This window comes from Ceratotherium simum, chromosome 17 (genome assembly GCF_057802395.1).
Source record: "Ceratotherium simum simum isolate JZ-2026a chromosome 17, ASM5780239v1, whole genome shotgun sequence".
Lineage (NCBI taxonomy): Eukaryota > Metazoa > Chordata > Mammalia > Perissodactyla > Rhinocerotidae > Ceratotherium > Ceratotherium simum.
Window position 1 is genome coordinate 56,065,254 of NC_141916.1, and position 23,010 is coordinate 56,088,263.

At 43.5% G+C, this 23,010-nt stretch overlaps 1 protein-coding gene across 1 annotated transcript; it reads right to left on the minus strand.

Annotated features, from left to right (window-relative positions):
- Nucleotides 1-205: 205 nt before the first annotated feature.
- Nucleotides 206-22,314, minus strand: DYRK4 (dual specificity tyrosine phosphorylation regulated kinase 4). Its single transcript, XM_014794031.2, has 11 exons — nt 22,176-22,314; nt 20,217-20,380; nt 17,354-17,490; nt 16,896-17,036; nt 14,881-15,019; nt 12,016-12,097; nt 9,665-9,837; nt 7,860-7,920; nt 3,986-4,115; nt 1,252-1,427; nt 206-549 (listed from the first exon to the last, which is right to left on the minus strand). The coding sequence occupies exons 1-11, from the start codon at nt 22,291-22,293 to the stop codon at nt 305-307; spliced, it is 1,566 nt and encodes a 521-aa protein (XP_014649517.2). The 5' UTR covers nt 22,294-22,314; the 3' UTR covers nt 206-304.
- Nucleotides 22,315-23,010: the final 696 nt, after the last annotated feature.

Sequence of the window (23,010 nt, forward strand, 5' to 3'; positions counted from 1 at the left end):
TCATTTAGAGTTCTATTAGTGATGCTATAACATTGAGTATTTAACACCCACACACGCACATACACACACCCATTGTTTTATCTGGTTAGGGGCACAAGGAGGAAGTGTAGGTGCAAGGACATCCTTCCCCATCCCTCATAAGAGGAATCATGCCAACTGGCCATGTGAATAGAGTTGTTTGTTTTTGTTTTTTTAACAAACCTTTATACATTAAAAAACAACAATCTGAAGTATTGTACAATATAAGTGCTGTCTCTAATACAAATCATTGGTGGAAAGGAATAGGACACACCCTCAGCAAAAGTCATACAAGAGGTGGTAAAATGTTCGTGTTCTTGGGGGAGGAGTTTTTGCTTTGTTTCCCAGTGGAGGTCTTGGACAACTCTGGCCTAACAACTGCCTCTGGCTTTCTTGAAGCTTCTGCTAGATGAGGCAGCTGGACAACTTCAGCTGCATGCTGGAGAGAGCCCTGCTGATCACCTGAATTCTGAATCTGCTTAGTGGTGACATCTTTTATTTTGTCCATAGTCTCTTCTTTGATGATCACATCTGTCAAAGAAGAGGGGACAGAAGGAACAAGTGTTCAAATGTGAATTATATTCTAACTGTCCATTAGGCTGTAAATCACTTTGAGGAAATCCTGGTTGTAATGATATAAAAACAATTCATTTGTAAAGCACATTCTATGTGCCAAGTATTATTCTAAGAACTTTACATTTACTAATTCATTTGATCCTTTCAGCAACCACAGAGAATAGACGTTATTCTCATTCTCATAAATGGAGAAACCGAGACACAGAGAGGTTAACCAAATTGCCCGAGGGCCCACACCTGGTAAATGTTAGAGCCAGAATTTAATCCCAGGCAATCTGACTCCAGTGACCATGTACATAACCACTAGGCTACATTGCATATAAAAGATATTTTCATAATGCCATAATCTGTCTGATAAAAATTCAAAAGGGCATGCAGTGGAGGACACAGTGAAGGAAAAGGAAAGGAGGAGAGAGGGAATTGAAAATAAGAGAAAAATGAAAAATCCCAGTGATATGGGGGCAAAAAAGAGATGAATCCAGCTAGAACCAAGTTTCCTGAAAGAGGAAAATTCCAAAAGAAAGAAATGGAAGGCTAGCAGTGATATAGCCAGAAGAATTATCCAAGGCTGAGTTCAGAGAAACTGACATATAATGCTCTAGAGATATCTGACCCCCTGGACTATGGAAATAGGACAAGTTGTTGGAGGGGCTGCACCTTTTTTGTCCAAGTGATGATGCCCTTGAACCTTGTCCTTCCTGGCCTCAGAGGGGAAACAGAGACCAGGTTTCCTCAGGGTCTGGGGCCTGGATCGTGGTTTGAGGTTCCGTGGCTCGTGAATCCAAGCATGCTTGAGGGCCTGGTCAGGGGTCATGCGAAGAGAAGGTTCCCATCTAAATATCAACAAAGCCCCATATAGGTTATTATTTTACTTCTCTTTTTAATAATAAAACATTTTCAAAGACCCCGATAAAGAACCTTAGTAAGGCATAATAAAAATGGTTCATTTTTAAAGAACCCATTTAAGCCATGTTACAACTCAAAGATATCATAGAACAGAAATTAAGAAATATACTTTAAAAGTACCTGGAAGCACCTTTTGGAAATAATCTTTTTAGAAAATTTGTATGACAAGCCAAGGAATATCTTAGAGCCCAAGTCTTCCAGAGGTCCTAGACATTCTCTTACAAGAATTTTATAGAAAATCTGAACCAATGGGATTTAGGGTTCAGTGAACTAAGAACATCAAAACAAAGAGATGTTTAATTTCAATTCCCAAACTACCGAGTTTGGACCTCCAAATATATCACAAAGAACATTATAGAATGCTAGAATATTAAGATTATAAGGGGACTTAGATATAATCCAGCCAAACTTCTAACACAGTAACAAAATACATTTGATAGAACCCCCAACAAGGAATCATTCTGCCATTCTTGAGTAATTGAGTAACAAGGCATTAACTCACAGAACTACCTATTCCAATTTTGAAAAACTCCAATTATTTAAAAGTTCTTCATTTGCATTGAGCCAAAATCCACTTCCTAGGAAATCTTACCAAGTAACTTTGACCCAGGTCCTAATTCTGCCCATTACCATTATACGGAATGAGACAACTAATCCATCTTTTATGTCATAATCCTTCAACTATCTGAAAACATTCACATCCCTACTAACTATTGATCATATCATATGGTTGCCACCTTCCAAGATAGGAAATTTCAGCTGTTGTCTACCTGGTGTCCATGCTGGGAATAGCTTCTAAATGCAGGTAGATGGCATTGATATTCTAGACTCATCAAGGTCATAAACTCAAGCTCCCAGTTCTTTTTTTTTTTTTTTTTTAAAGATTTTATTTATTTATTTATTTTTCCCCAAAGCCCCAGTAGATAGTTGTATGTCATAGCTGCACATCCTTCTAGTTGCTGCATGCGGGACGCGGCCTCAGCATGGCCGGAGAAGCGGTGCGTCGGTGCGCGCCCGGGATCCGAACCCGGGCCGCCAGCAGCGGAGCGCGCGCAGTTAACCGCTAAGCCACGGGGCCGGGCCTCAAGCTCCCAGTTCTTTGTCAAATGAACTGCTGTTAAACTACATCTCCCCTCTCCTGAACTTCTAGAGTTGGTCTATAAAACCTAGACACAAGGCTTGACATTTACCCCTATTAAATTTAACTCAAAACTTTTTGTCTCTCATTCCAAAGATCTGCTAATTAGCAAAATATGGAGTGATAAGGTAACAGGCCCCATTAGCTTGACTGCCTCTTGCAAATTGTAAGCAACCAGCCCTTTGCACTAAAAAAGAAAATACAAATTTTTTCTTGGTTCTGAGCTGTGTTCTGGATGGTTGGGGTTTCTGAATAACTCACCTCTTCTCAGTAGTGAGTTTCTGTCATTTGTTAATGCACATTCATTCCATACCCATTAGTGAGTAATGATGGGGTACAGGATCCTCTATTTCCATTTTCAGATGAGTAGCATGACCCCCTAGCTGGGAAAACTTTCAGCAGTACCTGATGGTTTATCCTCTGAGCTAGTACCTAAATTTCAGAGTGCACAAACGCCAGAAGAGTATTTTGCTCAAGCTACTCCATTCAACTGGAAGAATGAGAGAATATAAAGATATGGTCTTCTAAAAATATGAAACAATTTTATTGGACTAATACAGCTGGAAGGGACCTTAGGAATACCCCATTTTATAGAAAAGGAAACTACGGCTCAGAGAGAGACAATGACTTGCCAAATATCACACGGTTAATCTATTTGCCACTTACAAAACCTCTTTAAAAATAATGACAATAGCTAACATTTTCTAAACACCTTCTAAACTAGGCAGTGTTCTGGGAGCTTTTAGTGCTGTTATATTTTTACTATGACTCGAGTGAAGTACAGAACCTAATTTCTACGAGTCAAAATATGCACATAGATTCTAAAAAGTTGTACATCATAAACGGTTTATAGCTCACCTTTTCCATAACTCCCTAATATAAGAGGATTTAGGCTCTAAATCCTAGGGGAGTGGGCCAGGGCCCTGAAACCAGCTTACACCGGATGTGTATGCAAACAGTTAGAACAGGCACATCAAAGAGATTGGCTTCAATTTATGGAAGCAGAAGACATTTAGGACTTGCTACAAGCTCGCTGCCAGGCAATTTGAGGCCAAGAAGAAGGCAAGCTCTACCCACACACTGTAACCCAGGGCGAGTCACTTAATCTCTTCGAGCCTCAGCCTCCATATCTCAAAATGGAGCAAATCGTCTGCCCTGCCAGTCATACAGGTGGTCTGATGAGGCAAGGGATGGGAAGGCATTTTGTACACTCGAAAGCTCGATGGTCAGTATTTATTACTGTTTTTATAACTGTTTCCCAGCCCCAGACTTTCACCAGCACATATGTGGGAAAGTACAGTATTTAAGAGGAAACCCAGAGGCAAAGACAAACCCCGACAAACTCACATCAAACACCTTCTGAGAAAGTCCAGGAAGCTGGTGTCGTAGGTTTTCAGCACCATCGTGAGATCCTTGGAATCTGGGTATCTTTTTTTCCCCCTGTTGTTGGTTATATTTTTAGGAAAACCTTTGGAATCTTTAGAGATACAACATTCTGTGTTTAGTTCCAGGTGGAAATATCCATGGTCACATCACAGCTGCCCACTCAACCATGCTGCTTCTTGGAGTGGTCTTTGCAGCTCTCTCCCTCTCTGTCTACACTGCCCCCCGCCATACACATGAACACACCCGCAGTCTCAATCAGTTGAAATAACCACATGAAGATTATCCAATGGATGCAATTAACTTTTACAAACAATTTTGTAAAAATTTTGTTTACAATGCTGTAAAAAAGTTACAAACAATTTTCCCTAATTTAGTATGTTCTTAGCTTCCTTCCCACCCCCTCCTCCCTAAATCAATCAAATGGTTTAAACGGTTTAACATTAACTAAAGTAAAATAATAATGATAATAATAATAATTAATCATAATAAATCTGAAGTGACAAAAACATTCAGCTCTGAACAGAAAGGATAGTGTCTATTCTTGGATTACCTATGCCCTTGCTCCTTCCCCACCACTCCAATAAAGTAAGAATTTGGGACACCCAGGGGATATAACAAGAAAGTCATTTTAGGAGAATGATTTGCTTTTAGAGCTCATTTACAAGCCACACAAGCAAATTAATCTCATTACTTCTTCATAGTCACATCAAAATTTTGTCCATAATTGGAATGATCAAACTTGGTTGGTTGATTAAGACACAGCTTGAAAATGACTTTCTTCAGCCGTTTCCACTGATTAAAGCCCTCACCAAAAGTACGATTTGTCCTGCCTGAAAAGAAGCCCTGAAGACAGCTCCAAAGGTTTCCCAAGAATGCTTCGAGCAACTCTTTGAAGATGAGCCCACTCATTTGGACATCTAGATCCTGGTGTGCATATTCAGGAGAGTTGACCACTTACGCTTACACCTTGTGAATCTGCATGCAAATGGCTGGATGCGTATACACACACACACACACACACACACACACACACAGTTTAAATATTAAACTGAATTCTCATAAAAACTCAGTGGGGTTCATGTAATGGACATTCTGGAAGGTGCATAATGAAGTGCCTCTATTACTTTTGTAATCAATACAATTTGCAGGGCCTCCCAAAGAACATCTGTTCTTACTGAATTCCTGGAAAAGAGCATGAATGTGTATATGTGCATGTGTGTATATACAGATGTGGGTATCTATATATTTATATGGATAAAAATGGGTTGAGGTATTGCATAGGTTACTGTGAACTCATACCAATCCTCATTTCCTTTTGGACTGTGGCAGCAGTGTTCTGACCTTATCCTAGTTCTCTTTTAACAAATGACCAAAGAAGAATCAGGCTCACAGGCTTATAAATAACATAGCTCCTAAAGTCATCATTATGTAATTGTTTTTCTTATACAAGTTTTTCTCACCTCTCTGGCCCTCCCCGGTATCTAATTATTCTCTCCATCTCCTTCTTGCTGCCTGGAGCACCTAAGTATCTTACAACCCTTGAAGCAACATCACTTTGCTGCCAATTAGGGGTATTAACTAGGAGTGGCTGGGGTTTGAGGAGCTGTTGGCAGCCCAAACCTGGGGAAGGGAGAACCAAGACCTGAAGTGGACGCAGTATTTCCCAAACTCACCTTATGATAAGAATCACAAAGAGATTTTATAAAAAACGTAGAATCCTGAGTCTCACCACAAACCTACTATATCATAGATTATAGTGGGGGATCATGGGAATTAACATTTTTGCCAAGTACCCAAATTATTCTTATAATCAGATAAAGTTTGGGAAACACTGAAGAGATGCAGCTCCCAATAAAATTCTTCCTTATGCAGAAGTGAAGACATGTGGATGTTGCTACTAAAACCACATCACCAATCTAAAGCCTAGTGCTGATGGTAAAAATCAGGTTCTCCATGAAACGGATATGTGTACGTCTTTGGTACTCTCTCACCAAGATGCTCTATATTTCCTTCCTTTTAGTCCCCACCCACACACTATCTCTTGAGTTCAGTGTTATAGGCTTAAGATGTAACTCTTCCCACAATATCTTTGTCTAGCAGGAGGCAACACCAATATCTATACTTTTCTTTCCCCAAATCCTTTGAAGTCCAAAAAGCTGAATTATATAAGTGGTAGGTAGGAAAAGTATATTTGGGGTCAAAAAGCCAGTTCCATTGCCCCACGTATAAGTTATACCAGCAGGTCAGCCAGATCCTCTGCCTGCCATCAGACTGCTTGGGAAGAAGGGTTAGTGTGTGGGCGCTGTTCTGAGGCAACCAGGACACTGGCCTGCTCAGAGGCAAGGTCTTCAAAGCTCTGGTCAGGGCTATAAGGTGACATTTAAAAGATTTAACTATTGGAATGGTATGGGACTGACCAATCAGAATGGACAACAGCCTTGACACTGAAGTAGGATCATGGAGGACCTCTGCTAGCCAGGCCTTAAACCTTTAGTTTTCTGAATCATGGGGAGTCCAAGGAGCCCTGGGAGAGGGGCCGGGGAGCCTGTGGCTGTGGCAGGAGCTCAGGGCTGTGGCATTTTACCAATGGGAGAGGAGTAGACTACATTTTAACCCCCACATGGCTGAACCAGCACATATCGACTGACCATCAACATGACTGAAACCCTTTTGTCCAGGAGGATCCCCCATGAGGGTGTTTTTGATGCTCCAATTGATGCGACAAGTTGTGGAGAAAAATTATGTGATTTGCCTACCCATTTTGAGGTCACTCCTGGGTGAAAATAAGAGGTGAGAGGACTAGGAATGATTAGGATTCTATAGTATGAGAAGGCTGAGTATGAGCCTATGAACTAACCTGACGACAATGGCTAGTCAGAAATGTCGTTCCAGACGGCATGGAGCTCCTATCTGTGGAGTCTGCTTTCCCTTATGTCTGGCTTTCCTCCACTTGGCTGACCTTTGGGCCACTGTGGTTTTTTCTACATGAGAATCTCTTAGCTTCTTATGGTTCTTCAAAGGGATTTTAGATCTGGCGTGGCCTCCATCTTTTTAGTACGTAGTGCCCTGGACACCCTGCCTCAGTTGGATCTTGTTGGTCCGCCTGCCCACCTTGCATAGCACCACTTGAACAGAAAGGCAGAAGATCATAAAATCCAGAGCCTGGGAACTGTGATGAGGGGGCAGCACGGGGCCGTGGATGAGGCTTAATCCCAGCAATTTGGCAGATATCCTACACATAATTGGCAAGCTACAACATATCCACAGCAAAACTGTTCTGACAGCCCTTGCTTACCCATTTTATACCAAAGCTGCAATGAACCTGGGATAGTAAGGGTCTGGAGGATTAAGAAAATTTGAGCAGGAAACAATAATGTTCCATTAATGATAGAATGTAGCAATGGAATTTTCCCCTATTCTTGAAAAGAAGCTTCTGCTCTTTGATTTCCCTACAAAGTGCATTGTGTGAGGGGGCAAGCTGCTTGGGGAGGCAGCGAGAACTTACAGGAGATGGTATTGTTATAATCTTTTAAGGTTTCAAGATCTGCTGATAGATCTGGGCAAGAACCTGGTCATTCTCATGTTCCTGCACATTTTCACTGCCAAGACCTCACTCTCAATGCAACTCCCCCACCCTGTCTCCATCATGCCATCTGGTACCACTTCTCAGCATCTTTGTACTTTTCTGAAGGAAACTCCTAATCACATCTTGCCCTTTGGGATGGGGCCAGGGGAAGAGCACAATGCGGTTTAGGGCATGGGAGATGTCTTCCAGGCTTGTGACACCTCATCAGCCACAATGGGAAAAAAGGAGTTAGACCTGGGGACAACTTACCAAAGAACGTCTGTCTCCTGGAGGCTGTCTGAATGAAGCGGGCTGGCGGCAGGCCCAGGACCTTCAACAAGTACAGTGCAGTTGGTTCACTGATGAAGTCACATATTCAAAGATTGTTACAGCTGGGTGAAACTTTGGCCAAACTTTGCCTGCTATAGATAAGGATCCAGGGATATTAAGTGACAATGTCAAGTCAGTGGCAGAGCAGGCCTAGAGCCTGGGTCTTGTGACTCCTAGTCCAGGGCTGTTTCAGCATCCTGAGCATCAACACTGGCTATGTTATTCTATACAGGCATCAGCACCCACTAGAGGTAGGCCACCCCTGATGGCAGCCAGATCTCACTGTCCAAGTGAGTAAACCAGTGTACATACTGACCACTTCTGAACTAAGGAATGACGTATCCCAGTTTGGAACATTGGGAAGGGACGAAAGGAAAAGCAGATGGAAATCACCAGACGGATATCATCAGACCACTATATGATAAAACACCTTCTTGAAAAGAAAAGTGTAGCACTTGTTTACCTTTACCCACTACAACCTAGAGGGGTGCACAGAGATAGAGAAATTACAGGCGTCACCCTCAGCCCTGGGTCACCTATCTGTGCAGCTGGGTTCCCAGCCATATCCATGTACAATCTGGCCCTCCTACTCCACAGGACCCTCCTGCTCCTCAGCCCCACTGACACTGAGATCAGGAGGAAGCTGAATCAGTTCTGGGACAGTAGGAATTGAAACTCAGATCCCATACTCCCCATTCTCCTTGGTACTGGAAGCAGGAATAGTTCAGGAAGCCTCCATTAAATCATCCCTCATCAACCTTAGAAGCCATATACTCTGATCCCCTCATTTTACAGAGGTCAAGAGCAGGGAAGTGACATGCCAAAGAGAAAGAGCCAGGACTAGACTCCAGGTTTACTGATTCCCAGGCCAGTGTTCATTCCATCATAGCTACCACTTATAGCTATTATTACCTAAATTATTTTAACACTTTATTATTAGTTTCAACCATGAAATGAAATTATCTATATTTAGTAATTCTCAAGGTTGTATGTGTCTCTATGACCATCCATAACTTTGAGACAACAAAAAAAAACAGACATTTGGTATAGATAGATTAGATAGACAGAGAGAGAGATAGATAGATAGATAGATAGATAGATAGATAGATAGATAGATAGATTAGATAGATAGATAGATAGATAGACAGACAATATAGATTGATCTTTGTTCACAGTCATAATATCTTTGTTCACTGGGAAAATCCTAAAATGTGAAATTTCCAATTTCGGGGGGCGGGTTATTTTCTCCCATTTTGTCTAATTTAGCTCCATAACAAGATGCCTTTAAGTAAAATAATAAGAGGCATAATAAGTAATGATACGATGAGTCTTGGTAAAGCCTTGTTGTTGGGAGATAGTGATCTTCTTCCCAGAAAGTTAAGATAGTGACTAATGACCAAATAATACATAGCTTTCGATGAGTGTCATGTCACTCTGGTTTTTAGATTCTTTTGAATATATTTGAAATTCTGGTATAACAGTTTTATTTTTAAGATGGCACTATTTACATTATGCTGGAAATTACATTCTTTGCAGCTATTTAAATTTATGATAAAAATTTTAGATGTCAACTCAAAAGTGTACAAGAGGGTACATAATTTCAAAAATACTTTTAGGGAATATCCCACCAAAAAAAAATGTGCAGGCCACTGCCCTACAGTGAGTTTGACGCAGCCCACCGTTTGAGAGTGCAAGCTTGCTCTCCTGCAGCACCTCAGCTGAGCACGGCCGGGCCCTCCCCTCACCTCCATGATGCAGGCCAGCTGCTCCACTTCATCCTCCCCGGGGAACAGAGGGTAGCCCGTGTACAACTCCACCATGATGCAGCCCAGGCTCCACATATCAATGGCCATGTTGTAGGGATGGCCCAGAATCACCTCCGGAGATCGGTAGAACCGGCTTTGGATGTAGGTGTATACTGCGGGGAAAGAAAGAGAAACCTCATGTAGGAAAACCTTCTCCCCTCCAGAGCACCCTGCTCCACGACACCTTCTCAGGTGAGGGTGGATGATAATTAAGAGTCCTCCACACCTCCTCACTCTACGGGCTTTGCAGGAAGTACAACTGACCAGTGCTTATGAATCACATTACATATCTAATCTCATCAAATCCTCACAGCAACCCGATTATCATGAAGGTGTTATTATCCTCACTTTATACTCTAAAGTAGGTATTGTTCTAGGGAAACAAATTTAAGTCAGCTAAGCTTAAAAAAAAAAAACCATAAGACTAATATAAAGTTAAGTTTTCAAACTGTCAGATTAATTTGGGGGAGACATTTTCTGAAAATATTGCAATTTGGCAAGGGAGAAGGAGTATCAAAATTGGAAAAGCAGCACACAAAATGCATAATTTAAAAAGGTATATTTAATATCTTATGTGCATTGTATATAGTACAGAAAGAAAAGCTCAACGAAATCTCAGCAGACGAGGATGTGTAGAAGATAGTATTGTACGGAGCCTAGATTCTACAGATGAGGAGACTAAGGTGGGAGAAATGGGACATTATAGCTATTTCCACATGCTGTTGTTGGTGTTTCCCTCTATGGAGGTGGGGCAGGGATTCTGTAATCACTTCTCCGTTGTTTGAAATGGTTACAATAAGGATGTAACAATTTTGTGACTTAAAACAAAATAGAGTTAATAAAAATGACTTTTATTCCCTGCCTGCTTCCAAAATGGATTTGAGGCACTTTGCAATCGAAGTACATATACATAGGGCAATTTTAAAAATGGATTTAACCAATACTTACGTAATGCTTAACATGTGCTAGGCACTGTTCCAAGTGCTTTTTACAGATGACCTCTTTCAATCCTTACAACAACCCTATGAAGCAGTTATTATGATTGTCCCCATCTTAAAAAGAGGAAACTGAGGCATACAGAGATTAAATAAATTGTCAAGGTCACTCAGCGATAAGGGGCAGAGCTGAGATTTGAACCCAGGCAGTTTGAGTCTAGTATCCAAACTCTATATTGTCTCACAGTTAAACTAAAGATCAGCGGAAGTCAGAAAATATATAAATGAGAAAATGACTATCAGAAACAAGGATAAGATAGTTACAAATTCAGTTCTGAGCATCCTGGCAGCCAATAAAAATGATAACTAATAGCTTACAGATTACACAACTTTTATATCTGAGAAGAGTAAGCATATGTGTTCTTTGTGGGAGCCATATTGTTTCCTAGCTGGAATGTCTTATGGGATCTAGGCATAAAAGATAAAGAACATATGTATTCAAAAGTGGTGCTGCAGAAAACTTGGAAACATCCATGTAGTATTCTTTTCTTCAGCCTTAGGAAGCTTCCTCTGACATGCCTTGCCACCATGAAGGATGCTCCCTTAGCACAGTCTGTGCAGATATATCTCTAATCATTGCACCTACCATGGTATCTTTTTATTTTTCTGTCTCTTCCATTGGACTGTAAGCAATCTAAGGACAAAAAAACGTTCATTTTTTGTTCCTGAAACCCAGGACAGTGACTGACACACAGCAGATACCCAATAAATGTTTGTTGAATGGTACATGTTCTTGACACCAAATGATAAGAGCCAAAAGGAGAGACTGTAAGTCAAGCTCAGTGAAGGTTGTGCAAATGTACTCCAGGGCTGCTTTCTGGATTCTAGCTTGAAAAAGTATAAAGCTTAGAGAACCTAGGGCAGTGAATTCCAAAGTTTAGAATGGCCATGTTTTTTAATGTGCAGACTCCCGAGTACTCCCCCAGAAATTCAGATTTGGTACATCTGAGGAGAGGCCCTGGAAGCTATAACTTCAGAGGCCTCAAGTGATTCTGATGCACATCTAGTTAGTTTTGGGGCCCAGTTCTCTTGGGTAATTCCAAATCCACAGAATATGAGAGCTGCAAAGAACACTTATGGAATTTGAGTCCAACTTTCTCATTTTATAGATGAGGAAACTTAGGCTCAGAGAAGTGAAGAACTTTATTCAAAATCATACTTGTTCAAATCCATAGCCCTTGTTGTTGCTGAGCCCAGACAAGAACCCAGGTGACCTCACGTGTGAGGCATTTGTTTCACTAAGGGAAAGAAATCGCAGCAGGAAAATTCAGACAAAGGGATTGGAATGGGGCCTACCTTTCTGGTCTTCATAACAGCTTGATCCAAAGTCAATCACTTTAACAGAGACTTGGCCCTTTTGGTATAACACTATATTCTCCTAGAGAGAAGAAAGACACATGTCAAGTTTTAATAATCTTGCCCTAGGCTCTCTATTTACCTAAATGCCTGCCATCCTCCAGGACCCAGTTCAAAATGTGACCACCTCCAAGTGGACTCCCTCCACATCTTCTCCAAAGCCCATTGTTCTCCCCCTCCTCTGACTTCCTGTTCGACTTGCGGTCTGTACCTCTTGTTTGGACCCAATATTTGCTGCTTTGCAGTATTTCTTTCGCATATTTTGTCTCCTTCCCCATATAGACTGTGTAACTCCTGAAGACTGTGGGTTCCTTTTTATCTTCCTTGGCACCTGGTTCTATGCCTTGCTTGAATAAGGCCTTAGAAAAATCATTGACTGAATTTGATGTTTCCATTAAATGCCCCACCAACATATTGCTATGATTGTAGAGGACCAAAAAAAGAAAAAGAGGCAATGATTTGATTGAAGTTTGTGATTCTTTTTTTTGTGTGTGAGGAAGATCAGCCCTGAGCTAACATCTGATACCAATCCTCCTCTTTTTGCTGAGGAAGACTGGCCCTGAGCTAACATCTGTGCCCGTCCTCCTCTACCTCATATGGGACGCCACCACAGCATGGCTCGATAAGCAGTGTGTTGGTGCGCGCCCAGGATCCGTACCGGCGAACCCAGGGCCGCCGCAGCGGAGCGCGCACACTTAACCGCTTGCGGCCACCGGGCCGGCCGGAAGTTTGTGATTCTTATGCTGACTCTAGGGAAAATGTGAAACCAGGTGTTCCAGTAGAGCCACGGATAAGAAAGCAGACCTCCTGAACTCTCCTCTCAGAGCATGAGAGTATACTGCCTAGGGCTGGAAGATTAAAGTCCTAATCATGTTTTCAAGGACATCGATATCAGATGAATTGATTGCTTACTGAGTCCCTGAACATTCTAGATACCGCATAGCAGGCCTGATCTAAAACTTCTGGCACCACAAACTAACAAAGTACAAATTTAGTCCATACTACCTTTTCTAAAGAATATTTGTGTTAACTGAAAGAGTGTGATCAGCAAAATTCTTAAAAGAGCAAGACTTTCTAGTGTGTCTCGGGCCCAGTGAAAAGGCTCCTTAACTCGATGGGGCTGGCCTTCCCATCTTATTGGCAGAAATAGCTCTACAGAGGGGATGGATGCATTAGACCATCACAGCTCAGGGATACTAACCTTTAAAGTCCATAAGAATAACTCCCTGATTCTTGAATCCACACTCACCAAACACTCTCCTGGTTGTGTGTATATTCCAGTCTACTTGATCTATTTTTCAAGGAAATCCATTACCTGATATTTTGGCTACCAAGTGTCTTATGGATTTCCTTGGTGAGAGTCAGTTCCCTAAGCCCAAAGACCATGGTGTTGTGACCCTTTGTGGATGCAAAACTAAGGATTAGGAACTTGATTGTGGAGACTAAATCAATGTACCACCATCCTTGTGAAGCTCTACCAGTCAGCCCTGAGAGAACATCGTTTGTTTTTTGTTTTTTTTGTGTGAGGAAGAACAGCCCTGAGCTAACATCTGTGCTAATCCTCCTCTTTTTGCTGAGGAAGACTGGCTCTGAGCTAACATCTATTGCCAATCCTCCTCCTTTTTTTTTCCCCAAAGCCCCAGTAGATAGTTGTGTGTCATAGTTGCACATCCTTCTAGTTGCTGTGTGTGGGACGCGGCCTCAGCATGGCCGGAGAAGCGGTGCGTCAGTGCGCGCCTGGGATCTGAACCCGGGCCGCCAGTAGCAGAGCACGCACTTAATTGCTAAGCCACGGAGCCGGCCTGAGAGAACATCTTTATCTTGATAATCTTTAATTGCAAATATATCCCAAATTTACCCAATGAGTTGCGTGTTTTTAAAAAAAATTTTTTTAATCATTTTTGGGAGTGAGGAGAAGGCAATGAGGAAAAAGTTAAGGAATATTTACGTATCTGCGAGGGTTGTTTTTGGAACCAGCTCCTGACTCCATATCTTCACACACTTACACTTTTTCCCTAGCTACCTCCCTGTATTCCTCACATTTGCAATCATTAACTCATCTAACAAGCATTTACTTATTGCCTCACATTACTACTGCCAGGTACCATGTTAGGTCCTGGGAACAAAATGGTGAGAAGACATGGTTCCTGACCTCGAGGGACCTTGCAGTCCAGTGCAGATAAAGAAACAATTCCTACACAAAGCAATCAGTGCAATATTAGAGCTACATACAGCATACTAGCCGGATAGGTAGGAAGCGCACATCCATTTGGAGTAGAGGAAGTGGTCAGGGATTTGCCGTGCCCTAGGACCAACTCAGAGTACAGTAGATATAATGAGGATTTAGCACAGTAGTGAGTCATGCCCCTGCATGGGACATGTCTCTGCAGAGCAGACAGGGGAGAATTTCGGGTCCCAGGGTTGAACTATAGGCTACGTTTACTGTTGATTTTCCCACTGAGAAAGGGCAAAAAAGGTAAACCTAGATGCCCAGGACTTCTCACTACACATCTTAATGCTCAAGACACTAACCACTCACCCCTAAGCCTTCCATAGGAAAGCCCTCAAGACTTTCCTATTTCTTTCTGCCTCAAAGACACCACATGGCTGTTCATTGCCCCAGTAGCCATGCCTTAGTCTTCACGCACCTCACTTGGTTTACACAACCTACAAACATGACTGCTTGGCTTCCACCCTGGATCCCCGGCCATGACGGCTGCCCAGTTACCACTGGGGAATGGAATGGGGCAAACAGTTTCTGCAGGTGGGAACCAGCTCCCCTGGCGGGACAGAGGTTGTACTTACTGGCTTGAGGTCACAATGAATGATTTTCTCTACATAAAGCATTTGCAAACACTTCAAAACAGAGAGGGTGAAGCGCCGAACTACTGACAGGCTGAAACCTTGAAAGCTGTTATTCTTCATCAACTCGTACAAGTTGATTCTGGGAAAGAGAGAGAGAAAGTGATGCGTATCACTATAAAAAGTATAATTCTGAGTTTGAACCTGCAAACAATCCCATACCACCTGGGTTCCCTGTGGTAGAAGTGGGCAAGCGTCAGATCAGGAGGTAGGGCTTCCGTGTCCTATAAACTCAACCTTCCCACTGATATTCATGGTGGATCCAGGGTGAAGCTCATCTGTGCTGGCCTCTCGGATGTCCCCTCGTTTCTTATGCGACAAGGTCATTTAATCACTTTGTTTGTTATGTGGGCGTTAAGAGGTTAGAGCAAACTTCTGAAATATTCATAGTTGTTCAGGCCCTAGAGGGTAATCCAGGAAGTTCACTGGTCACTCCACCACGCAGCCACTCCCGCCCAGGCCTAATGACGCTGTCTACAGCCGTCAGGGTCCTGATAGGTAAGGGAGCAAGAGAGTGGACAGACGGGGCTGAGGCAAAGTGGAGAAGCCCTACCCTATCTAAAGTGAGCCTGGCCACTTGGTCCCGTCTGTCACCTGCAGGGATGGGGGCTTGCTCTTGCCAGAGCATCCTAAAAGCCTGCAATATATAAAAGCCAGCTATATGATATGAAGTCTGCTGACTTAGACGTTGGAAAGTAACCTAAAGCATTTTAAACAAGAAAACTTATCCATGGGCTGCCAGTTGGTGACTTCTGTGCAAACTGTGAAATGGGGAGAGGAGGGAAGGGCACGATCCAGGAACAACTGTGCATCAATCTCTTCCCCGTTCCTCCTAGTCTTCCATTTCTGAGCTTTATCTAGCTCTGGCAGTACTCAGGAAGCCATTCACTCTTGAGGGATACAGTGGAGTTGTGAGACACGCCTCTGGCCTCATCCTGACTAGCCGTGTGACCCTGGGCAACTCCTCAGCCTCTCTGCTTTTGGATCTCTCTCCCCACATCTGCCTCTCCTGACCTCCCAAAACTCTTTTAATACAATGACATCCTAACTGTGCACAATGATTAATGGCCAAGAAAGGCAGTCTGAGTTGTCCGTTTTGCTGCAAGAAAGATAATTCACCTCTGCATATTGGAAAATGGACCACATTTTGTAATCATCAGAGATGGTGAGGAGAGTGTCAGCTTTCTTTGTGATTCAAATTTAGCCAGTTCCTAGAATTTCACCGTCAGCAATGGTGTCATGGGAGCACCATGCTACCAGCTCAGTGAAGCCAATAACAATGGGCTCCTGAGAGCTCACCCCTGATTATTCTCCTTTGCTAAATGCATTCTGGGTTTCTGGTTTTATTTAAATTGCATCAGATGGTCTTCTCAGAGAGAAAATTTTATTTAATTGCATCAAATTAGCATGCCTTTTCAATTAGCACGCCCTTTCAGCCCCAATATTCAACCAGCTGATGCCCATCTATTTCAGTCAGGTACCGCTCTCTTAGCAAAAATATCTGCTCCCACCCTTATTTGCTCAAAATCAAAGCCCTTTCTCCACTCTGAGCAGCCAGTTGCCTGCTCCCTTGGGTTCCAACCTCTGCACGATACGGTTGTAAAGCCAGTGAGTGGGACATGGTAGCAAAGGAAACGGATTTTCAATATATTTCAGTTTAGCTTTTGAGGGCAGAGGCCTTGTTTTGGTTATGTCACCCAGTTCAGCACCCAGCACCTGAGCAGCATATCCTGTATGCTGGCAGGGGACAGGCATGACTGACACAGGGGTAAGATGGGCAGCTTTTGGTCCCAGCCTCCTCATTCCTGGGTTTTCTAGATAATTGGGTGGCTGCGTGTCCATTCTAGTCATTAAAGGTTCACATCCAGAAAAATCTAGTGTTCTGACCTCAAAGTTGCTCTTCTGTCACTTAAGCAACTTTTTCAAAGAAAATGAATTAAAAAGAGAAAGGAGCTGACCCCAGGAGTTCAAAGGTGATGCAGAGGTGATTGCGGAAGTAGAAAAAGTCCTTCATGTGTACCACATTGTAGGAGTTGTCTTTGTCCTTCCTTCTGAGAGCTTCCAGGATCTTCAGCTCCACCAGGGCCTGGTGGTGAAATCTGAAGTGATTGGCGAGTGGCAGGGAAGATGGGAATGAGGACAGAAGACATGGGTGTCACGTCATGCTGCAGCAGTTAGCCCATTTCCTCAGCCCCTCCCCATGACCCCAAGATTGTCTAGGGTGGCAGAAAGCACTAAACATTCCATAGTCGTGCCTCCTCTTTGCTCCATCATTGAATCAGACAGATAGAGAGAGAAAGATGAAAAAGAAGAGGAAGATCAGAGGAAGAAGCAGAGTCAGAAAGGGTAGGCATTATGAAGGGGCCAGAGTTGTGCGGTCCCTCGTCTAAAGTCTATGCCATCTGCCAAGCCACACCTCTTCTTGTTCCTGATGATTTTCAAGGCCACCAACTCATTATTTTTGTGATCCAAGCACTTGGCCACCTGTCCAAAGGACCCTTTCCCGATCATCTCCAGAACCTCGTAGCGGTAGGCAATGTGGTCATGCAGGACCTGCAGAAGCCAGGCCAGGAGTGAGGAGCAGAGCTATAGGCTCTGGGGCTCCACTGACACTGGGGCCCCTGGATACCTATTCCCAGCTCACGGCTGACTCCTGGGGGGAACTTTCTGAACTGCACTGGGCACTTGTGCAACTCCCACCTTCATCTCATTACCACTGCAATAGTTAGGCTGTTGCCTGGATCCCAGGCCACCCAGGTGGTACCAGGGAAAATCCCACAGGCTCTATCCATGTTAGGCAGTGCAAAGAACATTGGATGGTCTTTGGGAAACTGCTACTACCTCCAGTTTTCTGCATGTGTGGGAACCTATAAAGTAAGAGGGTTGAACAAAGTGGCCCTTAGGTCCCTTCCAGTTTGGATATTTCATTATTATAGAACGCAGTTGAGCAGCAGCTTTAGTTTGGAAGAAGTTTCATTTCTGACCCCTGATGTGCCTCCATCGATCAGAGAAGACTTTGTTTCTGTTCTGCCTCTTCCTGGCCAGATCTGGTTCTCCTCTTGACTTATCCAGATTTAATTCTATCTTGGAGTTAGCAGTACAGAACTTAGACCTTTCTCAACTAAGAAGAGAAATATTTTCCAAGAGCCAGAATCACCCATGTCCCTCTGTGCGCTAGAAACTAGGGAGCAGGTGTTTAGCCAAAGCAATAGGAAATTTTCAACTAATAAGACTTTATTGGAGTGGCTTCAGATAAACTACTTACCCACTCTGAGCTGCAGTGCCCTCATCTGTAACTAAAGGTTCTGGATAAGATGTCAAAGGCCTTCCAGCTCTGAGAATCTTTGCGTCCTAGTGTTACACTCATGAATTTGGGAGAAGTGAAGAAGTATCTGTGCACAAGTCCTCAGGATGTGTTTGTGATTGTGTGGTGGGGATCTGTTCATACAGGAGGAATCAAGACCATGAGTATGAACATGCACAGCTTCACTGATATGTGGAATTAGATTACTCTACTTGTAAAGGTCTGTCATGAGAATGTATCTGGAAAGGGCAAGGGACAGGTTCCGCACATGTGGGTGTAAAGGTACATATGTGTTTCCCTAGCATTTGTATATATCTCCTACAGGCCACCAGTTTGGTTGTATCATAATTAATCGCTCACACGTCAACTTTGACATTGTGTTACTCGAGGCGAAGGACCAGGTCTTACTCATTTTTGATAGTTCCCTTTGTATTTCCAGAGTCTAGTAGATGCCCAAGCATATGACAGTTTCTCAATAACCAGGTATTCAATTAACATTTGCTGACAGAATAAATGTGAGAATGCAGCTATGGTGCTTGTTTGGGAATTTAGCCATGTGCATTGTATATGTGTGCGTGCACTGGAATGCAGTAAGGATGGAGATTCCGAGCATACAGAAAGAAGACACTATTCCTCTCCCCTAACCAAAAAACATAGCTCACTAAGATTTGAGATTGAGAAATTGAGTTCTAGTGAACTAATTCAAAGGTAGTGCTAACATCCCTGGGGAATTTCCCAGGGACTCTAGGGCCAGGTGACAGGATGGGGTGGAGGGAGGAAGGGGAGGGAGGAGTTGAGGATGTCTGGCTGAATTGGAGGTAAGATTTATATTGGAGATTCTTAACCAAGGACCCATTAACAACTCTCCCCCTCCAACCCTTGAAATTTTGTGTATGCGCAGGTTGCCTTTTCTGGGATGAGGATTTATAGCTTTTATCCGATTCCCAAAGGGATCCTTGACCTAAAAAGGTTGAGAACCAGGGCTCTAGATAGTGGGTGTGTGCCAGAAAGTCTAAATCCTTGCTTCTCAAAGTGTGGTCCAAGGACCAGCAGGATGGGCATCGCCTGGAAGCTTTTCAGAAAAGCAAAATCTCAGGCCCCACTCCAGACCTGCTGAATAAGGATCTGCACTTTTAACAAGACCTCCCAGTGATTTGTGTGCATAGTAAAGCTTGAGAAACACAGCTCTAAATACTATTAAGAAAATCTGCCTCTTCTATGGAACCATCAAAGACCAATCTTATCTTCTAAACCTAACTAAGCTATGAGGAAATGTCCAGAGGAGGAAATTCCCAACAGCCCACAGCCCAGTGGACTAAGCACCACACATCTGGACATCCTCAGAAGTAGAAATTGCTTGCTGAAGTGAAAGGGACACCTTACATTGCCCAGATTCCACCTTCAGGCTGGGAAGAGGCACTGTCCCAGGGAACACCAGAGACACATTCATAAGGGGAGTAGGAGGAGTTGCTGGGATCCATCTTTGGAAAACTAAAGGAAGTTAAGCACTATGCATCAGGGATTATAGTGGCAAAACTTTTTTTGTCTCTGGGGGAAATGACATTTATCATAAAATAGAAAAAGGTCTACTATGGGCTTGAATGGAAGTGACAAGAAAGGGAATGTTGGGGAGACTATATCTTATTCCACAGTCTGGCCTTTTCCAATGGGTCAAGGACTGTGCAGGAGAAGAGCCTGTGGGAGTTCACCCAGGATACAAACCTGTTACCCCAAATACTCTTCGAGAAAATCATTATTCTGTTATCAGAGTAGTTTGTATGTTAATTGCATGTTTTTCCATTTTTAAGCATGGTATTTTTTTGGTTTGGCACCTACTAGAATCCTTCAGGATGCTTAGTCCCAGATATATCAGCACCAAATGCTATAAAATGCCCCACACTTTTTTCCTTTCCAGACTATCTCTTGTCCCCAAGCCCCAAACCCCTGCAGTTACCATGGCCTCCTCCACCATCACCTTCACATAGGAGCCGTGTTCATCATCAAAGCTTGTCTTGCTGAATCTCTCAGGAGCCACGTGGAGCTTCTCAGCTTCGAGCCCCAGGAACCACAGCTCTGTGTAGCCCAGGATTTCACTTTGCTCATAAGAAGACAGCTGGTTCTTAAAAAACTTTAGGGCCTCTGTATGGAAAACACTGTAGTTGTCAGTGAAGTTGAGGCAACATGGGGATTTGCCCAGGGTGGAATCCCTTCCAGTTCATGAGCCAGTCAGTACTTTCCTCAACTAGGTGGCTCACTAAGGACCATGCATCTTGAATCCCACAGGTGGAAATGTAACAAGGATAGACGCCAAGGTGTTGTACTGATTTAAACAAATCAGGAGGAAAACGCAAGGGAAGGGAAAGGAGGAATTTAGTCCCCTAAAGAGCTATAAGTTGCAGCAGCATGGGTAAAAAATCCAGAAATAAACTTAGCGTCAACAATAGTAGCAGTCAAGGCAGCAGCTGTCCAAGTTAATGTGGTATTGGGCTACACAAACAGTCTATCCTGAGAGGGTTTGCAAACTATAATGTCTTCAGGTTTTTGGCCAGGAGCCCACCTCCTCACAAGGTTCAGAGATTCATAACCTATTAAGGTTATGAATAGGCAGGTAACATAAATGCAACTTTAAAGGTCCAGGAGGTATTCACACTCAAATCAGCAGCTGAGTCGTGAGTCTCCCAGACGACAAGGAAGGACACTGTGTTAGCTCTTCTCTACTCTACACTGGCCAGGTCACATCAGGGGTCTGGTGTTTGGTCTGAGGGCGGGTGGGGTGGGATTCATACTCTGAGATGAAGATAAATGGGACAGTGCTGAGAGGAAGGAAACCAGGATTGGTGGGTGGGAGGGGCACCATGTTATTGACAAACTGCTGAAGAGTTGGAGAAGGAACGGTCGAGAGGATAAAAAGACTTATGGGGGACAAGATCTGTGTCTCTATATATGTGAAAGTCAGTCATGTGTAAGCTGAATCAGGCATACTCTTTGCCCAGAACACAGAACCAAGGCCTAAGAGAGCAGGGAGGTATCAGCAGAGATATCAGCTCTGTAAAGGCAAGACTAGCTCCAAACTGAAATGATCTCCTCGTGGGTAGTTCCTGAGATTGTTCAGGAAGAAGGACAATTAATTTCAAAGTTGTAGTAGAAAAGCTCCAAGCATCAGATAGTGCTGGCACATAGTGGATTTGGGTTTTATTCCTTTGAACCTTAATAGGTTCTGAATCTCTGAACCTTGCGAGGAGGCGGGCTCCTGGCCAAAAACCTATGTGTGATCTTTCAGGCCTGACCATAGGTAATTACAAAGGCGTTACCTGGCAGGCCTCACGGGAGAAGCTGCCCTCCCCACACCAGCCTTGGAGCATAACCAGTGCATTGAAGTCTCTGAAGATTGCAGTCAAGGACTCAGATTCTCTCATACATATCTATATGTATGAGAGAGCCAGGAGCTAACCCAGGAGCCTCCACTCAGACACCTTCCTCAGGTGCTTCTGCCAAGACCACCTTATCAAGGGGGGCGGGGAGGACTTCAAGACACTCTCCCCCACTCCCACTCAGTATGCAGTACTTTTCTACTCCTAGCTCTTCCCCCTCCCATTTCCACCACCCGCCTCCATAAAACGACAGGAGCCTTGTTCAGACTCCTGAGGCAGTGAGACAATTCCCTCTGATGGTGCTGATATGTCTGACCTGGCCTGGTGCCAGTCCACGGGGGAAAATGGACCAGTGGGGAGTCAGGCTTTCTCCTATTTAGCCTCTTGCTTATACCATCACAGTAAGTGAAGAAAGGCTTGACCATTACTTTCATTTTGGCTTGTTGCCTTAATTGACTAGTCCAACACCTGCCAGTTTAGCCTTCTCCAGCTCAGCTCAGTCTTGACACCCTGACCATCTATAACCACCCCCCACCACACCTGCTACTGCCCCAAAGGCATACCTGGCGCTGTCAGAGGCACCTTGTGCTTCCGTGGCAGTTTCTCCTCTGGCTTGGGATCTTGAGTTTTAATGCTCAGATGGAAAGGCATCTCTGAAGCCTTGAGCCCAGAGGCTAACATCTGATTATGAGTTTGATTCTCCTGTCCGGGGAAAGAGACTTGCAATAAAGGATTGCTTAGGCTTCTCCTGGGTGCCATAAACCCATTTATCTGACCAAGAATACCCATATCCAGCCAGACTCTTCTCCTTCCTCTCCAGGGAGAAAATGGTAATTATGAGTCAGTAGGTTTTCTCAATCTTTCTCTCAAAGGAAGTATCTGTCTGACTCACATTAGTCTCTGTGCGACTCATGTACATTGCAGTATGCAGCTGACAACCCAGTGATATCTTACTGCAGGAAGAGATAACAGTTGTTTACTGCTGCTCTTGAGAAGGCCAGTTCCTAACTAGATAAAGTGACTTGCCAAAGGGCGCAAACACTTGAACTTATGTGTATATAACACCTCTTTAACTTGGCACTTTCTCACATTACCTCATTTGGTCCTTACACACAAAAAACCAGGATACATGGAAGGAAAACAAACATTTTGAATGCTTCTACCATTTATACACCAGACACTCCACTTTGCCTTTTCTCAGTGAATCCTCGTGAATCCATTCTGTTTTGTAGAAAAAGTCAATGACTTGTTTGCTCAAGTTTACATTCATTATAAACAGAGGGACAGGACAGGACAGAACCCAACTCTTCAGCTAGCATTGTGCTTTCCCATCCTCCTAGGCCTTTCTAACCTTGGTTCTGGACTGAAATCAGGTCTTTCACTTACCCGCTCAGGGCC